This window comes from Ptychodera flava, chromosome 14 (genome assembly GCF_041260155.1).
Source record: "Ptychodera flava strain L36383 chromosome 14, AS_Pfla_20210202, whole genome shotgun sequence".
Lineage (NCBI taxonomy): Eukaryota > Metazoa > Hemichordata > Enteropneusta > Ptychoderidae > Ptychodera > Ptychodera flava.
Window position 1 is genome coordinate 11,707,639 of NC_091941.1, and position 16,504 is coordinate 11,724,142.

Consider the following 16,504-nt stretch of genomic DNA (forward strand, 5'->3'; position numbering starts at 1 on the left):
TCAGTGCGTCACCTCTAATTTCTATATTCTACAGCAATCAGATTCTCCAAGTGAGATGAGCATAAAGAAAAAAACAATGTAAAGAATTGAGAGATGGAAAGGTTGTAATTGGTGCTTGTAAAGTGTCAACTATTCATCAACAGTGACAAAATTCAATGTTATTGCAAAGATACAGATTCGACAAATGTAGAACAAAATCATAGACACAAATATTAGGTTTTTGTAGAGGTTTCTCTTTATTACAAGTGTGCCTATCACAAAAGATACATCTCAGTTCTAACATGGTCCCGGCTGTTGAGGAGGGACTGTAGTTCTCTAAAAAAAGTATTAGACATTGTTATTTCTTAGGAAATCTCACGAAAAAGCTTGATTAAATAACTTTCTGAAAGGAAGTTGAAATAGTTATTTGGATACACATTAACTGTCACTAAAAATATTTACACAAAACTCTGTGATAAAATGTCTCCTCTGAAAGATCTAGATTTACCAAATGAAAGACAGAAGTACTGGTTTATCATCATATTGCCACTAACAATATTTACAGTGCATTGGCAAATAGTGATTGTTGTATTTTTTACAATGAATCAAAATTTTGATACGGTGTCCGTGGGGACTAACAAGAAAGCTAACCAGATTACAGACAAGTAGACATGTAAAGGAGGGATTATATCTCCATTATACTACTAAGATTTTTGACAAAACTGATATAAAACTCAACTATACAGAAGAACTACCTTTGGCATTTGTACAGTAAACATTTGTTTGGCTTCGTAGAGCTGCTTAGAAGTTTAAATATACCTTAAAAATTAGGTTGATAAATGTATTAATTGTTCCTTACAACATATATTGTGTTACACTTGATAATTTTTATATTCTCTTTGAATCACTGGTAATCTAAAGTCATTATCTACAAAATGTAGCATTCATTAGTTTGATAAATGTAGTTTTATGAGTTGATATTTAATAGAAACTTATCTTTCTTTCTCATACAGATTTAACATACTGTGGAAAAACCAATTATTGAAAATTTTACATTTGCTGAGTGGTCAGTCTTCCAAGAGGGTTATCACTATCTTGACAGACAACTGTTAAAACTTTGGCTAGAATTTTGTTGTGTGGATATGGCGTCTTCTCGAAGGAGATAAAGACCTTGCACGTGACCGGCGAGTACCAGCTCCATAGCCAAGGCCTATGTCGGTGTCAGACATGCTCTGCTGCAGAGTGTGCGAAGTCAGTGTATGTGAATGGTGGGCCTGGATGACTTTTTCCAAGCGGGCGATGACCTCATAGTCTGGTACAGCCAAGGAGTTGACATCTAAGCCAAGCATGCGAGCGATGACTTGACGGAAATCTACCAGCTGACGTTCCCGCCTGGACGTCTCTTCAAGCAGTTGCCTGGTGGCACGCAGTTCATTCTCCACCTGAGCCAGAGTAGTTGCCAGCCTGCCTCTTTCCTCTGATTTCTCATGTTCTGTGAACTCCAGTTCTTGCTTGATGCCTGTGATCTTCCGTGCCTGCTTCTCTCTGGTTCTCTCCAACTTATCCATATCAGACTCCAAGACATCTATCTTCTCTCTCTGGTGAAGGGTAAGAAGCTGAAAATACAAACATTACAGCCATTGGTTAATTGTTTGTCAAACTAACGAATATGGAAAATTTTTACATACTGCAGTTTCCCTATAGAAACAGCAAAATCATTGAATTCATAAAAACTTACTTTCAAGTTGCTAGTGTCCAGTAACTGTGATTTCAGGTCTTTGATGGTCTCTCTGGCTGTTCCAAGCAATCCCCTCAGTCTCTCGTTCTCCTTTCTGGATCTCTTGTAACTGTATTCCAGGTCATCCCTGTCCTTCTGTAGGCCGGAGCGTCCATGCAGCCCTTCTTCCAAGTTGTGAATCTTCTTTCTCAGAAGTTCAAGGTGCAAGTCCTTGCTTTCCAGCTGCTCCTTTAGATTCTTGATCTTGCGTTGTAAGTTGTAAACAGTGGTTGTCTTGTCGGCCACTGCGTCAGATTCAAGGCGGACCAGCTGTTCAGCCCGAGACATGAGAGCATCCCCTGTCATGTCATAACCAACATCAAGGGCCATCTGATCCATCTTCATGATGGATGCCATTCTCTGTAAGAATTTTGTATACTATCACAAAAACAAACGAGAAATTGGGAAAAGAAAAAAAAGCAAAGGTGAGCAACTACAAAGCTGCATGCATTTAAACATTATTGGGAAAGTCATTAAAGTGCAAAAGGGAAAAGAAAGTGTCATCTAAAACATTCTGCAGGAAATATTATGCAAGCAGTGGGTGCATTTAAAAGGGGTCCAGAAATACCACATAAAGAATGTGAAATTAAAAGAAACAAGCACCAATACAACCAACAGAACCAACTTTGGTTAATGAATTGTCCCTATGCAAACTTATCTTTCAATTAGAATACACATACTTATTTCAACAGTATTGGTGCAAACTAGTTTTGCATACTACCGGTAGTTAACGTAAAGGCAAATGTAGTTTGCCACAGCAAAGTCCATATTGCGAGGAATTACACTCTGTTGTACTTTTTAGATCATAGTCAAATGTAGTAAATAAGACGAAATTTAAAATTCAAGATAATGTTTACAACTTATACATGTACTTTGATGAGATTTCTTACAGCATATTTTATCCTGTGTAGGTGATAACATCGATGATGTTGGAGAAAAATACAAAGAGCTTTTGAATTAAGTTTTTACTACACTTCAGAGTTTAAAGATATTTTTCTGCCAAATGAAGGAAGATAGTGTAATTATAATTTCAAGATGCTGTTCTGCTTTGCCATAGTTACACTGAAAACATAACTCAACAAATAAATCAATATATCAATACAATAAACTCACTCTTTCTTTGTCTGTACGCAGACTGTCCCTGAGGAGAGAAGTTGAGGCCAGGTCTCCCTCCAGGCCACAAAATTTGATTTTCAAGTGTTCAAGCTCATCTTCAGCTTCTTTGGCACGACGAATTGCCGCTTGGTGCAAGCTGACCTGGCTGTCCAGATGTTCATTCAAAGACTTGACTTTGTTCTCAAGTGAATCAACTTGCTGTCGGGCCAATACAAGAAAACAATATCATGAGTGCTTCATCTCAAGTAATAATGTGTACACATTAAATTTTATTCCAGTGAAGATGAACACTTGATATTGATGCAGATATCAAAATACTTGTAGAGCAATTTTATTGCATGAAAACATACTTGAACTTTATAATCAATATCTTGTAATTTGCCTCATCTGCAATGATGTTTTGAATACTGTGAATTTGAACCTTTCTGCTTTAAGAACAAGGAAATCACAGATCACACTTACTCCATGCCTTTCATGAGTTCTCATATGCAGCAGCCGGACCCTTTCTTTGATTGCCTCCTCCGAATCATCACACAGACTTCCCCCATCACTGAGCAGGCTGGCGAGGGATTCCTTGAAGGCTCTGAGAGTTGTCTCGGCAACCTGAGCATTATATTGGTGGGTCTTCAGCTCGTGTACCATTGTAGATGCTCTGTTGTCACGGTGTTCAAGCTCCTGACGAGTGGTGTTCCAAGCCTTCTGGTTCGCATCGATTCTGTCTCTAAGGATTTGTACTTCGCGCTCAAGTTCATTCTTTCTGATCACTGCTGCATCCCTTTCCTGTAGAGTGGGGGGAAAACATCCATATAATGATGTGATTACATGACTGGTTTGTGTTTCAACATGCAATATCTAATACCCACTGTATTTATTCTGTTATCAGTTGGAGATGAGATAAACTTCTTGACAAGACTTTCCACAAGACTAATCAAGCAACTACAATTTTGTGACAAAATGAAGTGTGAGCAGACTGACATATTTATTACTTCAAGATTTTACTACATTCCTTTAAAGAATGCCTACTCTTTAAGTGCATTCTTGTCTTGACAACTGGACACCTAGTTTTCATCGTGCATTCTACTCTGTTGAAGCATTAGGTAATTTCTTTCATTCCGTCTGATATATAAATATATGGTCAAAGGTCAATTGGCACTTACAGCTCTCATAGATTCAATGGACAACACAGTGGAGGAAACCGATTTCTGTTCCCGAGATATTTCAGATACCAGACGCATGATAGTTTCCCGACTAGCCTTTGATTCCAGCTCAGCACTTCCGAGATGGTCAGTCAGAGTGGTAAGTTTGCCTTTCAGGATTAAGTTCTCCTGGACCAGTTCATTCACCTGTTATACATCAAGAAAGCATGCATATTCCTCAGTAAATTACTCTTGAATGGTGGCATTTTGAATTATTTTGAATTCATGTTGAGTAATCCACAAGAAGAAAGTTATGTGATTATGCCTCTCAGTATATTTCAAAGCCAACTGAAAAGATATAAATGTGATTTTCTATTTTTTATTATCATTTACACAGAATTATTTGTCACATAGAATTCTAAAGATGCAGAAGTTGCAGTGTATTAATTGCAATACATCAGTACGGCCCCATGATACTTTGTACATAATGCTGTCACATTACTCTATCTTTGCCTGTTTGTGAAAAGCTGAAAGCAAAATGCCCACCTTAGCAGCAAATCCAACTGGACTGTGACCCTCCAAGCCCAAAGCCTTGCAGATTTCTAGATTGAGTTCAGTGATTCTTGCCTCTGTAATGCGGGCAGAGCGTGAAGCTTCATCTCTTTCTGTTTGCATAGAGCGTACTAGCGATTCCAGCTCTACTATTCGACTCTGTTGTTCCCTGTTGTCCCTCTGAAGCGTAGCGATTGTGATTTCACCGCGTGTCTGCACTGTCTCTAATGACCCTGTTTCACTTTCAAGTTTGTGTAAGCGTTCTCTGAAAGAAGCTATCAATGCAGCTTGGCGTGTCTCGCTTTCTTTCAGTGCCACATTTTCACTTCTCAATTCTTGAATTGTCAGCTCTTTGGCTGCAAGCCTTGATTCCAATTCTCTGGTCTGTTAAACAGGTATTCAGAAAAGAAAATTTTTAGTTTTAGTTTGCTACTTTCACAATGAAAATCTTTCAGTAAAAAAGATCCTGACTGAACAACAGACAGTAAAAGGTGGGTATGATCTCATCTTTTCTTTGCATTCAGAGAATAAAACAAAGATTTTCAGGACAGGGACTTATGATCTTTGTGTATTCATTCCAGTACAGGTGAAACAAAGCAGCTATAAGTCATAACTTCTGTATCTTCATACAAAAGGATGCAGCATTTTTCAAAGCAGGCAAGCAGTGCACAAAGAGAAAGATAAGACAACAATAAACTCATAAGTATGGATTGCTTGAAGTATGCTTTGTTCTTACCTCGGATTGTAGTCTGTCACACTTCAATTGTAAACCTGCCAACTCAGAGCGTGATGATTCTGCAGCAAGTCTGTAAGCAGCATCCTTGCTTCTTCTCAGTTCTGCTTCATATAGGGTGTCGATCTGTAGGACAAACATACATTGAATTGATTGATTTATCTATTATGAAACTTGAAAGCAGAAAACAGAAAAAATAACTTGATTGACTTCAGTCTTTCATAGATTGAAAAGACACAGACATTTTTGTTTGTCAATAACTTGAAACTGTAGCAGAGACTACAAATCAAATATTGTTGACTATTAAATGTCCAGGGAAGTGATATCAGGAGTGAACAGTAGCAACACAAATGTTACTCCATTTTTATTTTGTTTTACCAGTAGCACAAATGCAAACAAGATTTGATGTGGCTCAAAAGCAATTTCATTGGAGTTGCTATATTGAATAGCGGGCAAAACAATGAGTGTCTAGTTACCAAAGTATAGTAATCCTGGATTATGATCCATAGCAATGGTGAATTATTGCCAAGTCAAAATTTGAGTGTCCAAGAGAGGAAGGTGGGGGCTGATCCCCTGACTACGGTCTCACCACTGCTTTCAGATCTGTGCAAATAGCAACGCTATTATCTGAAGGGTCTGGTGGGACAATGGTTACTACACAGGATGAATGGCAGCTAGCTTCCGTATGGCCTCTATTGTACATCTGCCATGAGGACAACCAGGGGCAACATTCCATGCCTTACAAAACATTCTGAACATCATATTTGAAAGACTTAATTGCTCTTTCTTTTAAGCAGCCTCTTTGAATAATTTTCGTTTGAAATAATAAAATTATTTTTCGCACAAGTCTATACACCTGGACAATGAAATTTGATAAATCAAAACCTGAGGGGTCAAGGAAGGAATGTTTTCTTTTCTATATTGACAATATTCATGATATGCTTACTTTAGTTGTGTCATCATAACTTCTACGTATTCTTGGTGACTCGGCACTGTGAAATAAAAAATAAGAACATGAAGTTGATTAACAAATACAGTTTTAGCACTGGACAAATAACACGCAAACAACTCACACAACCCTGGCTACAAATGACAGTGTCGAGTCATTACAGGAAGAAAACCAAAATGTTGCAAATTTGTAATACAATGTAACAAATGTCACAGCTATTAAGTGTTATAAGATGGTGGCTGTATAAACATTAACTATATATACTTGACACTAACAACAACGAGACGATGCTCAATTTGACATAAGAGTTTTTGACAGTTTCCGTTATGTATCATCAAAAGTCCCGTTATCCTTTGTTACAACCTTACCTCGGGGTTACAACTCGTGCTCCACGGTAGCCTAATACACGGTGTGAATAATGGGAATATTTTATTTCGAAGCATAGTAGAGTGTTTGCATTACCTTGTTAGTTCTGAAATCAAGCGATCCTTCTTCTCCAACTCACTCTTGAAAAATTTTACCTGGTCGTGAAGCTGAAATAAAGTAAGACAAGTTCGTGTTAGATGGGGCAAGTAAATCGTCTATTAGTCATTATGGTGGAGAAACCGTGCATTGAAAGACACGGTACAAAGAATTCAGAAACACGTTAGCAACTCCATTGGGGTCATCATTACACTTACATCATGAACCAGTTTATGAGTGGAATGAGACGATGGTCCACCAAGAGGAGGACTTGGCGAATGTAATGTAGTTGTTGGAGCCGGGGCCGAGCGATTATGAAGCCAGCGTTCGTTGAGAGGGTCGTCGAGTCGTCTCAAAGAGCTTCGGAGGTGCGAATCCATCAAACCATGTTGTTGGGCAATCCTGGGTAACGCATCGAGGTTTTCGTCCCTGTAATAGGAAGCCATTTTCAATTTACAACTGTTTGGAAATGTTAGGAGTACTTCGAAAGTTGTTTTACGATTGTCAGAACATGTAGCTAAAATGATCACTGGCAACGAGGACTCTACGATATCTGAGCACTCCTATATTCTAGTGTGTACAGCATACGGTCGACCTGGGCAACGCGGAATAAACACAGGAAAATATAACACTGCCTCGCTTTCGTATAATTAGCATACTTATTACTGCCGCGGGAGGTACTATACCCTGTCAGTCAGCTAGAATGTTTGTATGCAATGCATTGTTATGTAAAATTTATTATAATATCCTTTTCATTTTCCTTTTTGATGATAGAGGGCGTCAGTGCGTTCCCATAATACCTTTGACGTACGCTGCTTCCGGTGTTCTGCTGGAAATTTGGCACATATGAAATAGCACTCGACCAATAATGTCATACAAATACAACAGTCTTACAGGGAGACTATCCCAAACCAATCCACAACTTGCCTACAAACCAGAGGTAAATACTTTATAAAATGATTTTTGCGACATGATTGACAATATCGTCATTGATCTACAAACTCCTTCGTCGCGTCCCAGATTAGTTACCGTCCAGCAGCCAAGGTCTGTGAAGAGGTAGTCGAACTTTAGTATTGAGCATAGTTTATATAGCTTCAACCTCTATTGTCAGACAATCCCTGCTGGACTGTTGTTAACAATTGAAAACAAGTAAATGGTACATCCATGGCTAGGAACTTTCTAAAATGTTTTGCAGTCTGGCTAGTATGGTGAAAATATTATTCCCATCCCCATCACAAGCACCAGTACTTTCCTAGTCAGGAAATCACCACTTTTATATACCTTGTAGAAAATAGATTATCAAATGGCTTTTAGTCACTTCGACCCTAGCTGCAAAATTGTAGTGCCACGGTGAGGTGTTGGGTGATTTTTGGTTTTTGCGACTTCGCTCACCAGTAGCGCTACAATGCCGATGGCCCCGTAGAGGTGAAAATAAGCGCACCCCACTGGACTAGGTGTGTTGATGTGAAATGCTACATATTTACTGCATTTGGTCGTACCGATTTATCATTGCTGAAGACTCAACACTATACTACACTAACCTTGTCGTTTATGGGGTTTTGAATTTGTTCAAACACGACGATTGCGTTCCAAAAACATTCCTGGGAGCCGCCATTACCAACTTTCAGTAATGGCGGCTCCCAGATACACAGATGCCCCATGCTCAATGTTTATGGAACGCGATCGACGTGTTTGAACAAATTCCATGGCAATGATTTTTCGTAATTTCGTAGGAGGACGGCCTACATTGCTTTTATATTTTCACCACCATGGAAGTCATTCTTGGCCATTGAGTGCCATCTGTATCAAAGTATTTTTATCACAGACCTAATTAATGAAGAGGACTCTATCCTCTCTGAGGACTTGTAATCAAAGTACCCATTAACAAGTGGGGACTGTGTCATCAACGATGACTTGTTTGATGTTCATAGAACTTTGAAGGGCTTTCTTGGAAGCTAGTAACGCTGAGACACACCATGTGCCAAAATCTTCCATGGCCAAGAGGTGGCAGATGCATTGTATATGTATACACGGTCAATTGTTGCCACTTTCGCAGAGGCACTAAGCCGTGGTGCCTGCAATTTGCATATCAAAACAGGCAAATTATCGTTTTGAAGCAAGCAGATTTTCTCACAAAAACACCATCAATTATCGCAGGCAAGTTGCATTGTATATTCAGTAAAAAGTTATCATTATAACATGAAAAGTTTGACGAGGTTGAGGTGACCACAACCAGTGTGAATTACGGGGGTTGAAATGGACAAGGGTCGAGGTGACCTGCTCCTTTATTAAATCAATGACATCAGAAAGTTGTCACTAATCAAATTGTTTCGTCATTCTAGGGTCTAAAGCCTGAGGTAAAAGAAAAGCCACCAGTAGTGTGGGCGCAAGAACCAAAGCCAAAGCCAACTCTTAGTACTTTGGGTGGAGATGGACTGATGGGAGTTCGTAATCAGGTCTATGCAAAACAAAGGTTCTTTCAGGTATGAACAAAGTTTGCTAACTTCTATGTTGGAGAGGGATTGCTTGAATTTAAATTTGAATTTGACTCTATTCACTGTATTATACTCAACTTCCAAACTTGTGCTTTCACTTGTGCTTTCAGCATCAGGTGATCATCAGGAAGGGATCCAGACACATCACACCAAATCCACATCACCCCATTCCATACTCCTTCACCTGAGTACCACCTCACCCCAAACCCCTTCCCCCCACATGCCAACTAGTGTGCCCTCTAAGCCTATTTGGTGTGCCATGACTTGTGAATATTCTCTGTGATGCAAGACAATTTTCAGCTGAATAGGAAATTATACATTGTGACTCAAGAAAATTTCACAAATTTTTCAGTTGACTCAAAAGTTTCCTGAAATCTCTTTTGTTAGAGGGCACACTGCTGCCAAGGCGACTTCATCTGACATGATAGGACTGGGGTTCAGTTTAGTTTACATTACCGATCAAACATCTACAGAACTAGCTATTTATTTTTTAAATTTGGGATAATGGAGAGGGTCCAGACTCTTCGCTTTCATTTGGTTTCACGTATAGACAGGTGATGAAATCTACGTTAGCATTAATGGTATACTGTAAGCTTTACGGACTTGCTATATAGTTTTGGGCAAAGTCCAGTTGCTGATGAGGTGAAATTGTTTTGAGGAGAGGTGTAAGAGGACACACTGTCCAACATTCTGGTGTAAAATTTTAAGTTAACAAAAAGAGTATCTTTGAATTACAACTTGTAAAACTTCATATCAGGATTCCTCACTTGTGATTTCACATTTAAGTTATTTAATCCCCTTTTTAAAAAATATCAATCCAAGCATATTTTCCAAAGATACATGGTACTTTCATTTTTAAAAATGTTAATGTTACACTCAACACACTACAGAAGAAGTCTGTACCCAAAGATAACTTGCACCTATTCATTACACAAATGATAACGCACCCTATAATGTAACTTCCCAACGTAAAGCTGTTGATAGGGTAGGTTGGACACCACTTTACACATTGGGGTGTAAGATCCTAAAAATATTGTGTCATCAAATGCTGTATGACCTTGGTGACATAACATAACTATGTAGCAGAATATTGTATTCCATCCCCAATCAAAGCAATTTGCTTATAATCCTGTGCCTTTTATAGTAATTTGATAACAATATACTTCCAGCTTAGTTGAAATTGAAGTAAAGCTAACTTTTAATACCCTAGTGTTGTGCAGTCTCAACAAAAATTCAACTTTTTCAGGCAATCAGGTAAATTACACTAGAGCAGGCCAAAGAAGTTACTTGGTTTGTTTGATTTTCCATCATGAACTAGCACCGTCTACAGACAGATGATGCAAATAAACATATTCAGTAGGCAAATATTACAGCGTCTTCCATAAGCTACTGAGTTCAATAGATATGCTGCAGTAAGGTTGTCAATGAAATTCCCAGATATATGTCCTCATAAATAACATATCCTGGACTATGATACTACTAGTATGTAGCACTGCATGGTGTGCTCAGATATACGGTAAAACGTGTCTTTTAAGTAGCATTCTCTTTTAGTGAATATAGCTACCATAAGTCTGTCAATTCACAAATTAAAGATGCTCCTAGTTTAAACCTTTCCCCATATTTGCCATGGTTAAGATGTCTTTTATCTCAATCAAAACACTGCAGTGTGATGAAAATCCAAACCTGCTATAAAAGCTTGCACTGATTCAAAGTATTTTATAGTAAAAATAGTAAATCCTGGTATTTTGTAACATTGTGTGACATTAGTGAATAGATACTTGCAACGTTCTTTCATCTGATATCCTTTTAACCTCTTTCAGCGACCTGGCAATATTCCAATTCACCTCAGAGGCGGCAGATGGGATGCGGTGCTGTACTCCCTGACACTAACCGCTTGTGCAGTGGGAACTGTGTGGACTTTCTATGAAATCTATAAGGCATCAATGCCTAAGAAGAATGAATAATACTGCTGTCCCGTCTTTCTCAGAATGTGTGTACAAATGCGCAGTTGGTTTGGTATCCTAGTAGCCAAAGGAGTGGTGTTTCTAGTGTTTAGTATCACATGTGTATACATAGCTGTTCAAAACCATGCACTACAATATACTTTATGCCATGTTTTTATAAATTAAAAAAGACTTTGTGAATGAAATAATAAATGTTTGCTCTTGTAAAATCAAATCTTTGCATGTGTTGCTTTTCACTTGTACAATGAGTTTTCAAGCTGTTCACACTGCTGTCCCTTGGTGGCAATCAAACCACTTCTCAGGTTGTTAGACTGTGGATGGTCAATACACTACAGTATGATGCTTGAGGGTCAGGGTTAGCCAGATCAGACTGAAGTTCATTTAGTCACAGCCTCACAGACACTACTGAAGTAAACGCTAAGAAAGACCCTTAGGCAGCAGACATCTGCAATGCACACATTATGTTGCTGTTTCTTTAGCTGTAGTGGTTCTATAACCAATAGTAGAAAACACTACATTGTATTTTTTATGCAAAATCTTACAGGAAAAGACAGTTTACGTTCCAATTATGTTAGAAGGGGATATTTTTATTTTTATCAATGAGCGGTTACGCTTCTTTAAGAATTTACCTCCACATGTAATGTCCATGATACATTTGCATGTAATGACTAGCCAGTCCAATATGTACATGTGTGTATGTTTCACAAGCTTCACAGGAATGGAGACCTGCCACACCCCTTTGTCATGATGGTGAATTATGATTGCAAAATAAGTCCTTGATATTTTTACTTCATTTATAGTTCCAAGCCAATAGATCTAACACTGCTCTTGGCATTATTGTAGTCCTCATCTAATTTAAAGTCACATGCCTTTGACATAAATTCCGTTTTGCTGTTGAGATAACACTGTGGTTGTAATATTGTTGATGATCATCTGTGTATGTCAATCCCATTGACTGAAAATGCTAAATTTTCTACAAGTCCTAACGAGCCCAACTTTGCTTCAGCTAGTCCTTTTTCACAGTATATTTTAAACTTCTTCCAAGACAAATTAGTAAATGCATTGTGAAGATTTTAATGAAGCCTACCTTTGCTGACACCTGTGCTCTCAAAACTAGAAGTTTTACTGCAGCTGTATGCCTGAATTGTGAACCCTATGAGCTGCTGAATAAAAGATGTTGCTGAAGCTTCCTTTGATATCACTGTCAGGTCTTGTTTGTTTTAAGTTGAAGTAACCAAATCACAGAACAAAATGAAGAACATGTAGTTGTCAGCTGGTAGTCGGAAATACTGAGATAAATTTTACAGGTGCAGTGGCAACGTCTCCAAGATATCATGGAGGATGGCATTTGCTGTGACAATAACTTTATTTATTAGTCTCTTAACCAAAATGCTGTAGAAACTAGCTTATTGTTAGGTAGTTCTCAAAAAGACACTTAACCTTGTCTAAATGAGTTTCTAAGAACTTTTCTTATGTCAGTATGATCTAGACTTATGTGCCTAATCTTCTTGCAGTCTATGTGATATTAAACAAATGACATTCTAAATCCTCCAGATTGGCTATTTTCAACCTGACCAGCTATACTTAGAGGTGAGCTATTTAAATCGAAGGAAATGTTTCACATGTTCGTCAACCTTCAGCAGACAAATGCACTGTAAATTTTGTCAGCTCCCAGAAATATCCGTAATTGAAATAAGCACTGAGAGTATATACTCTTTTTTTGAAAAAGATTAATTTATTCCAACAAAGTGGCAAATAAAACAAAACTACACAACTGTCAATGTTTCAAGCGTTTGAACAAAATAATTACTTATCTGACAAAAAACTTATCTGAAAAAAAACCAGTCATTTAACTAAAAAGATCATCATATAAATGCATTCAAGTCTTACAAGGCTTGAAAACATTGAGATAAAATCCTCAGCTTTGTTCATCATCTTATAAGTAAAATATAATGTATTCATCCATGAGGAAAGATAACATTTTAATTGCATGACAGGATTGAAGGGAAACTAATCCCATCAAGAGTAACCAAATTTGGAATATTCCAAACTGTATTTTACAAAGGAAATGTCAGTGTTACATTATTATCATTTTCAATTCCTGCAATTTCTAATCTTTTGATATTGATATTGTTATCAAAGTTGTGTTTTCTGACAAAGAAAGAAACACATTTCTGCCAGATTTTTTTTACATATTTACGTTCAAATAAGAGGTGTTCCAGTGTTTCTTCTTGACCAGGCATGTACTGGGATCAACGTTGTATTTAAATAGCGCCCCCTATGTCAGTAAGCTTTGAAGACTTGCATGCTGGGATACGTCCGCCATTTTTGTTTTGTAGAATCGCACGGCGGCGTTCACCGGTAAGCAGGAAACTTAAAGTGGTAGCTGAAATTCCCGATCTTTCATCATGAGAGGTATTCTGGTAAGTAGCAGAGTGACTTTATCTTCAGAATCGTTATGAAACAAAGCTTCACTCTGAATGACACAGGATAAGTGATTTCCGCGTAGGTCGCGAAACGAGGTCAAGGGACGTGATCACCGGCACGGTACAACTTTTTGTCGCAATATCCTCCCGATACAACATGCTGTATACATAATATATCGCCGTTTCTAGCATTTGTTACGACACAGTCCCTCTTACGATTAAAAATTGAAATGCATATGGCACTATTTTATTATGACTTCGAACGTGCGTATTTAACGTCACACGGCCGTGCATCGAGAGGTGACATGGTCGCCTTTGGTGTGTGCGCAGTACAAATCGACGTCATTTTTATGAGATAGTCACTCGACAAAACGATGATTGTATCGAACTTTCATTCGAAGCATTTGCTGGTCATTATAGGGCTACTTAATCATAATTAATTGTTTTCCGATTAATAATTTCAGGCTGCAAGGAGTTTAGTCCCAAGGGCACGGATGAACCTGTCAACGTCATCAAGAAATAGCATGCAAAACCGTGTCTATGAGAAACAGAAAGCTTTCCAGGTAATAAATATCTTGCCATTCCAGTGGATACATATAACATATCAGCATTAGAACCTTTACTCGGGTCCTACTAATTACTGCCCGTCACTGCCCGTCAGGAAATTAGCCTTCCGATTACTGTAATCAGTCGATATTTCAATACCAAAGACCACTACTCTTTGTAAAAACGAACAATATAATATTCCAAGATCCGAAAAATGTTGATTTTCGAACGAGTAGCAACGCTAATCGTGTGATCGTACATGCATCACCATTGGCCTACATACTGCCCGTCGACGTCCGACCACTGCCCGTCACTGCCGTCGGGAAATTTACCTTTCAACGACTGTAATCAGTTGATATCTCATATCAAAAACATTACTTACTATACAACCAAACAAAATTGTCGTCCCAGACCCCAACAACGTTGATTTGCGAACGAGTGGCAACGCTGATCTTAATCGATGTCCGAACACTGCCTATCATCACTGCCCGTCGAGTAGAGAACTTAGCGCTCCAATATTCACGTTAGTTCTGAGACAGGACTCGGGCATTTGGAGTAAAACAGACTCTTATTTTGTAGCTTTCTATTATATAAGTGGTCTTTGGTATTGATATATCGACAGATTACAGTAATTGGAAGGTTAATTTCCTGACGGGCAGCGACGGGCAGTAATTAGTAGGACCGCCTTTACTCTGCATACCCATAATATGTAGATAATGGAAGTTTTAGTCATATATTGTGATTTCCATGTCATAATGTCAGTGGAATTTAACATCATAAACATATAAAACAAATACATTTTAATATGGGCTTTGCATTTTATCTCTGTTCGTAATTTTTATGTACTTAATGTATTTTTCTTTACCCAAATGTATACAGGAGCCAAACAATATACCAATTCATCTAAAGGGCGGAGTAATTGATCGAATTCTCTACACAACCACCATGGTAGCAGCAGCGGGGGGTACAGTCTGGACCTTCTACGAGATCTTCAAGGCATCCTTCCCACAGCCAAAGCAAGATTAACAATAATGGTGTGCTCGCTGCCTCTTTGTCTATGTACTTTTAGCCATTGCCAAGCCAGCTGATAATAATCAGATGCATTATTGTGTCCATGTAGACAGTGTGCCCTCAATTGACCTATTGTATTTATCACATTGCAAGTTTTGTAGCTGTACAGGGATTTGATTCCTTTAAAAATTCACAACACCACTGATTCTGTATGTTTTACAAAAAATTATAATTTGTTTTGTGGTTTGATTCTGTGTAATAAAGTATTTTGTTACACACAGATTATCTTGTGTCTGTATAATTTAAGTACTGGTCGTGGTCTCGGAAGAATACAGTAAAATATGAGAATGAGGGGAATATGAATGCCTCAAAACTTTAGGTTCCAAGACAAGAATTTTGCAAATTTTAGGTCATTTTTTCAAAAATCTCCGATAAGCTGCGGTGAATAGTGTTTCATAAATTTACCTTATCAGAAATCCTAATATCCTCATTAATTTTTTATGAAAATTTAGCTTTCCTGAATCAAAAGAAATGCAGGGGGTGAGCACACGTCAGGCTTGTAGAGTTATAAATACTGAGCTCATCATTTACATAACCATTTGCACAATCAGTAAACTATTGCCCAGATTTTCCTGTATGGGAAAGTTTAGACCATTCTTAATTATTCAAACTCAAGAATAAAAAGATGGGTCACCGTGCAAATTTTAGAATGTGAGAAACAAATTACCAAAGATCTATCAATGCTTTAAATTGTAACTGGCTGTTATACCTACATTTACTCTAGGGGGAAATATAAAATTTTCATTTTCACTAAAAGTTTAAACAGTGAAACCATGGTAACTTCATTTACCCCATAGGGTTCAAAATCATTTCGCACAAGCAGCGCACCAACCGAGTATTGTAGAAATTTTAGTCAGAATATGCCCCAAAGGTGCATTTTGTGTGAATACAACGATTATAACACTAATGTAGATGTGCACAAACATAAAGCCTTAAGACAATCTTTCTATATTTTTTCAAGGTTTTAGGAGTAGAAATCATGTTATATTTGTCAAGTCAGTACTGACTTTGAGAATTGATAACAAATTTATTCCAGCAGAATTACACTTGCTTGAGTTGAATAACCTGTTACTTTACTGTTCAGCTTGTCAATATAATAATTAATGCTGGACCAATGATACTATATGTTATGTGTATTTTAAGGCCGCCTCTCAAACTTTCATCAGTTTTGGTCTGACAAGAAATCTTCTTGATACAATTTATTTATAAATCCAAGGCATTGTTACATGTATTTGAAGTTACCAAAAGTGCCCTTGTGCACGTTTTGCTGATCCAAAACTAAACTCTTTGTACTGCTT

General features: G+C 37.9%; 3 protein-coding genes across 6 annotated transcripts; 2 read left to right on the plus strand and 1 right to left on the minus strand.

Moving 5' to 3' along the window:
• Nucleotides 1–212: 212 nt before the first annotated feature.
• On the minus strand, nt 213–7,365 carry LOC139149358 (coiled-coil domain-containing protein 170-like). 4 transcript variants are annotated; one of them, XM_070721079.1, is made up of 10 exons: nt 6,923–7,337; nt 6,705–6,775; nt 6,240–6,285; nt 5,297–5,419; nt 4,555–4,944; nt 4,030–4,215; nt 3,335–3,652; nt 2,870–3,070; nt 1,718–2,116; nt 213–1,595 (listed from the first exon to the last, which is right to left on the minus strand). In XM_070721079.1, exons 1-10 carry the CDS (start codon nt 7,148–7,150, stop codon nt 1,101–1,103), a joined length of 2,457 nt encoding a protein of 818 aa, XP_070577180.1. In that variant the 5' UTR covers nt 7,151–7,337; the 3' UTR covers nt 213–1,100. The 4 variants fall into 4 exon arrangements, with proteins under 4 accessions (XP_070577180.1, XP_070577179.1, XP_070577181.1 ...); XM_070721078.1 differs by having other exon boundaries at nt 1,718–2,134; XM_070721080.1 differs by lacking the exon at nt 4,555–4,944 and having other exon boundaries at nt 1,718–2,134; nt 6,923–7,365.
• Nucleotides 7,366–7,485: 120 nt separating this feature from the next.
• Nucleotides 7,486–11,377, plus strand: LOC139149360 (cytochrome c oxidase subunit 7A2, mitochondrial-like). The gene is made up of 3 exons (XM_070721084.1): nt 7,486–7,644; nt 9,047–9,187; nt 11,020–11,377. The coding sequence occupies exons 1-3, from the start codon at nt 7,573–7,575 to the stop codon at nt 11,161–11,163; spliced, it is 357 nt and encodes a 118-aa protein (XP_070577185.1). The 5' UTR covers nt 7,486–7,572; the 3' UTR covers nt 11,164–11,377.
• Nucleotides 11,378–13,459: 2,082 nt separating this feature from the next.
• On the plus strand, nt 13,460–15,428 carry LOC139149361 (cytochrome c oxidase subunit 7A2, mitochondrial-like). Its single transcript, XM_070721085.1, has 3 exons — nt 13,460–13,586; nt 14,054–14,152; nt 15,015–15,428. Exons 1-3 carry the CDS (start codon nt 13,572–13,574, stop codon nt 15,159–15,161), a joined length of 261 nt encoding a protein of 86 aa, XP_070577186.1. The 5' UTR covers nt 13,460–13,571; the 3' UTR covers nt 15,162–15,428.
• The last annotated feature ends 1,076 nt before the right edge of the window (nt 15,429–16,504 follow it).

Bases quoted from the DNA above. Each gene is read 5' to 3' on its own strand.
- LOC139149358 (XM_070721078.1), bottom strand. From the start codon at position 7,150: ATGGCTTCCTATTACAGGGACGAAAACCTCGATGCGTTACCCAGGATT. The intron at 4,216-4,554 runs GTGGGCATTTTG...GATGTATAACAG, and splicing joins CAGTTGGATTTGCTGCTAAG to GTGAATGAACTGGTCCAGGA. The intron at 3,071-3,334 runs GTAAGTGTGATC...TTGGCCCGACAG, and splicing joins GAACTCATGAAAGGCATGGA to CAAGTTGATTCACTTGAGAA.
- LOC139149360 (XM_070721084.1), top strand. From the start codon at position 7,573: ATGTCATACAAATACAACAGTCTTACAGGGAGACTATCCCAAACCAAT. The intron at 7,645-9,046 runs GTAAATACTTTA...TCGTCATTCTAG, and splicing joins AACTTGCCTACAAACCAGAG to GGTCTAAAGCCTGAGGTAAA. The intron at 9,188-11,019 runs GTATGAACAAAG...AACCTCTTTCAG, and splicing joins CAAAACAAAGGTTCTTTCAG to CGACCTGGCAATATTCCAAT.
- LOC139149361 (XM_070721085.1), top strand. The intron at 14,153-15,014 runs GTAATAAATATC...AAATGTATACAG, and splicing joins AGAAACAGAAAGCTTTCCAG to GAGCCAAACAATATACCAAT.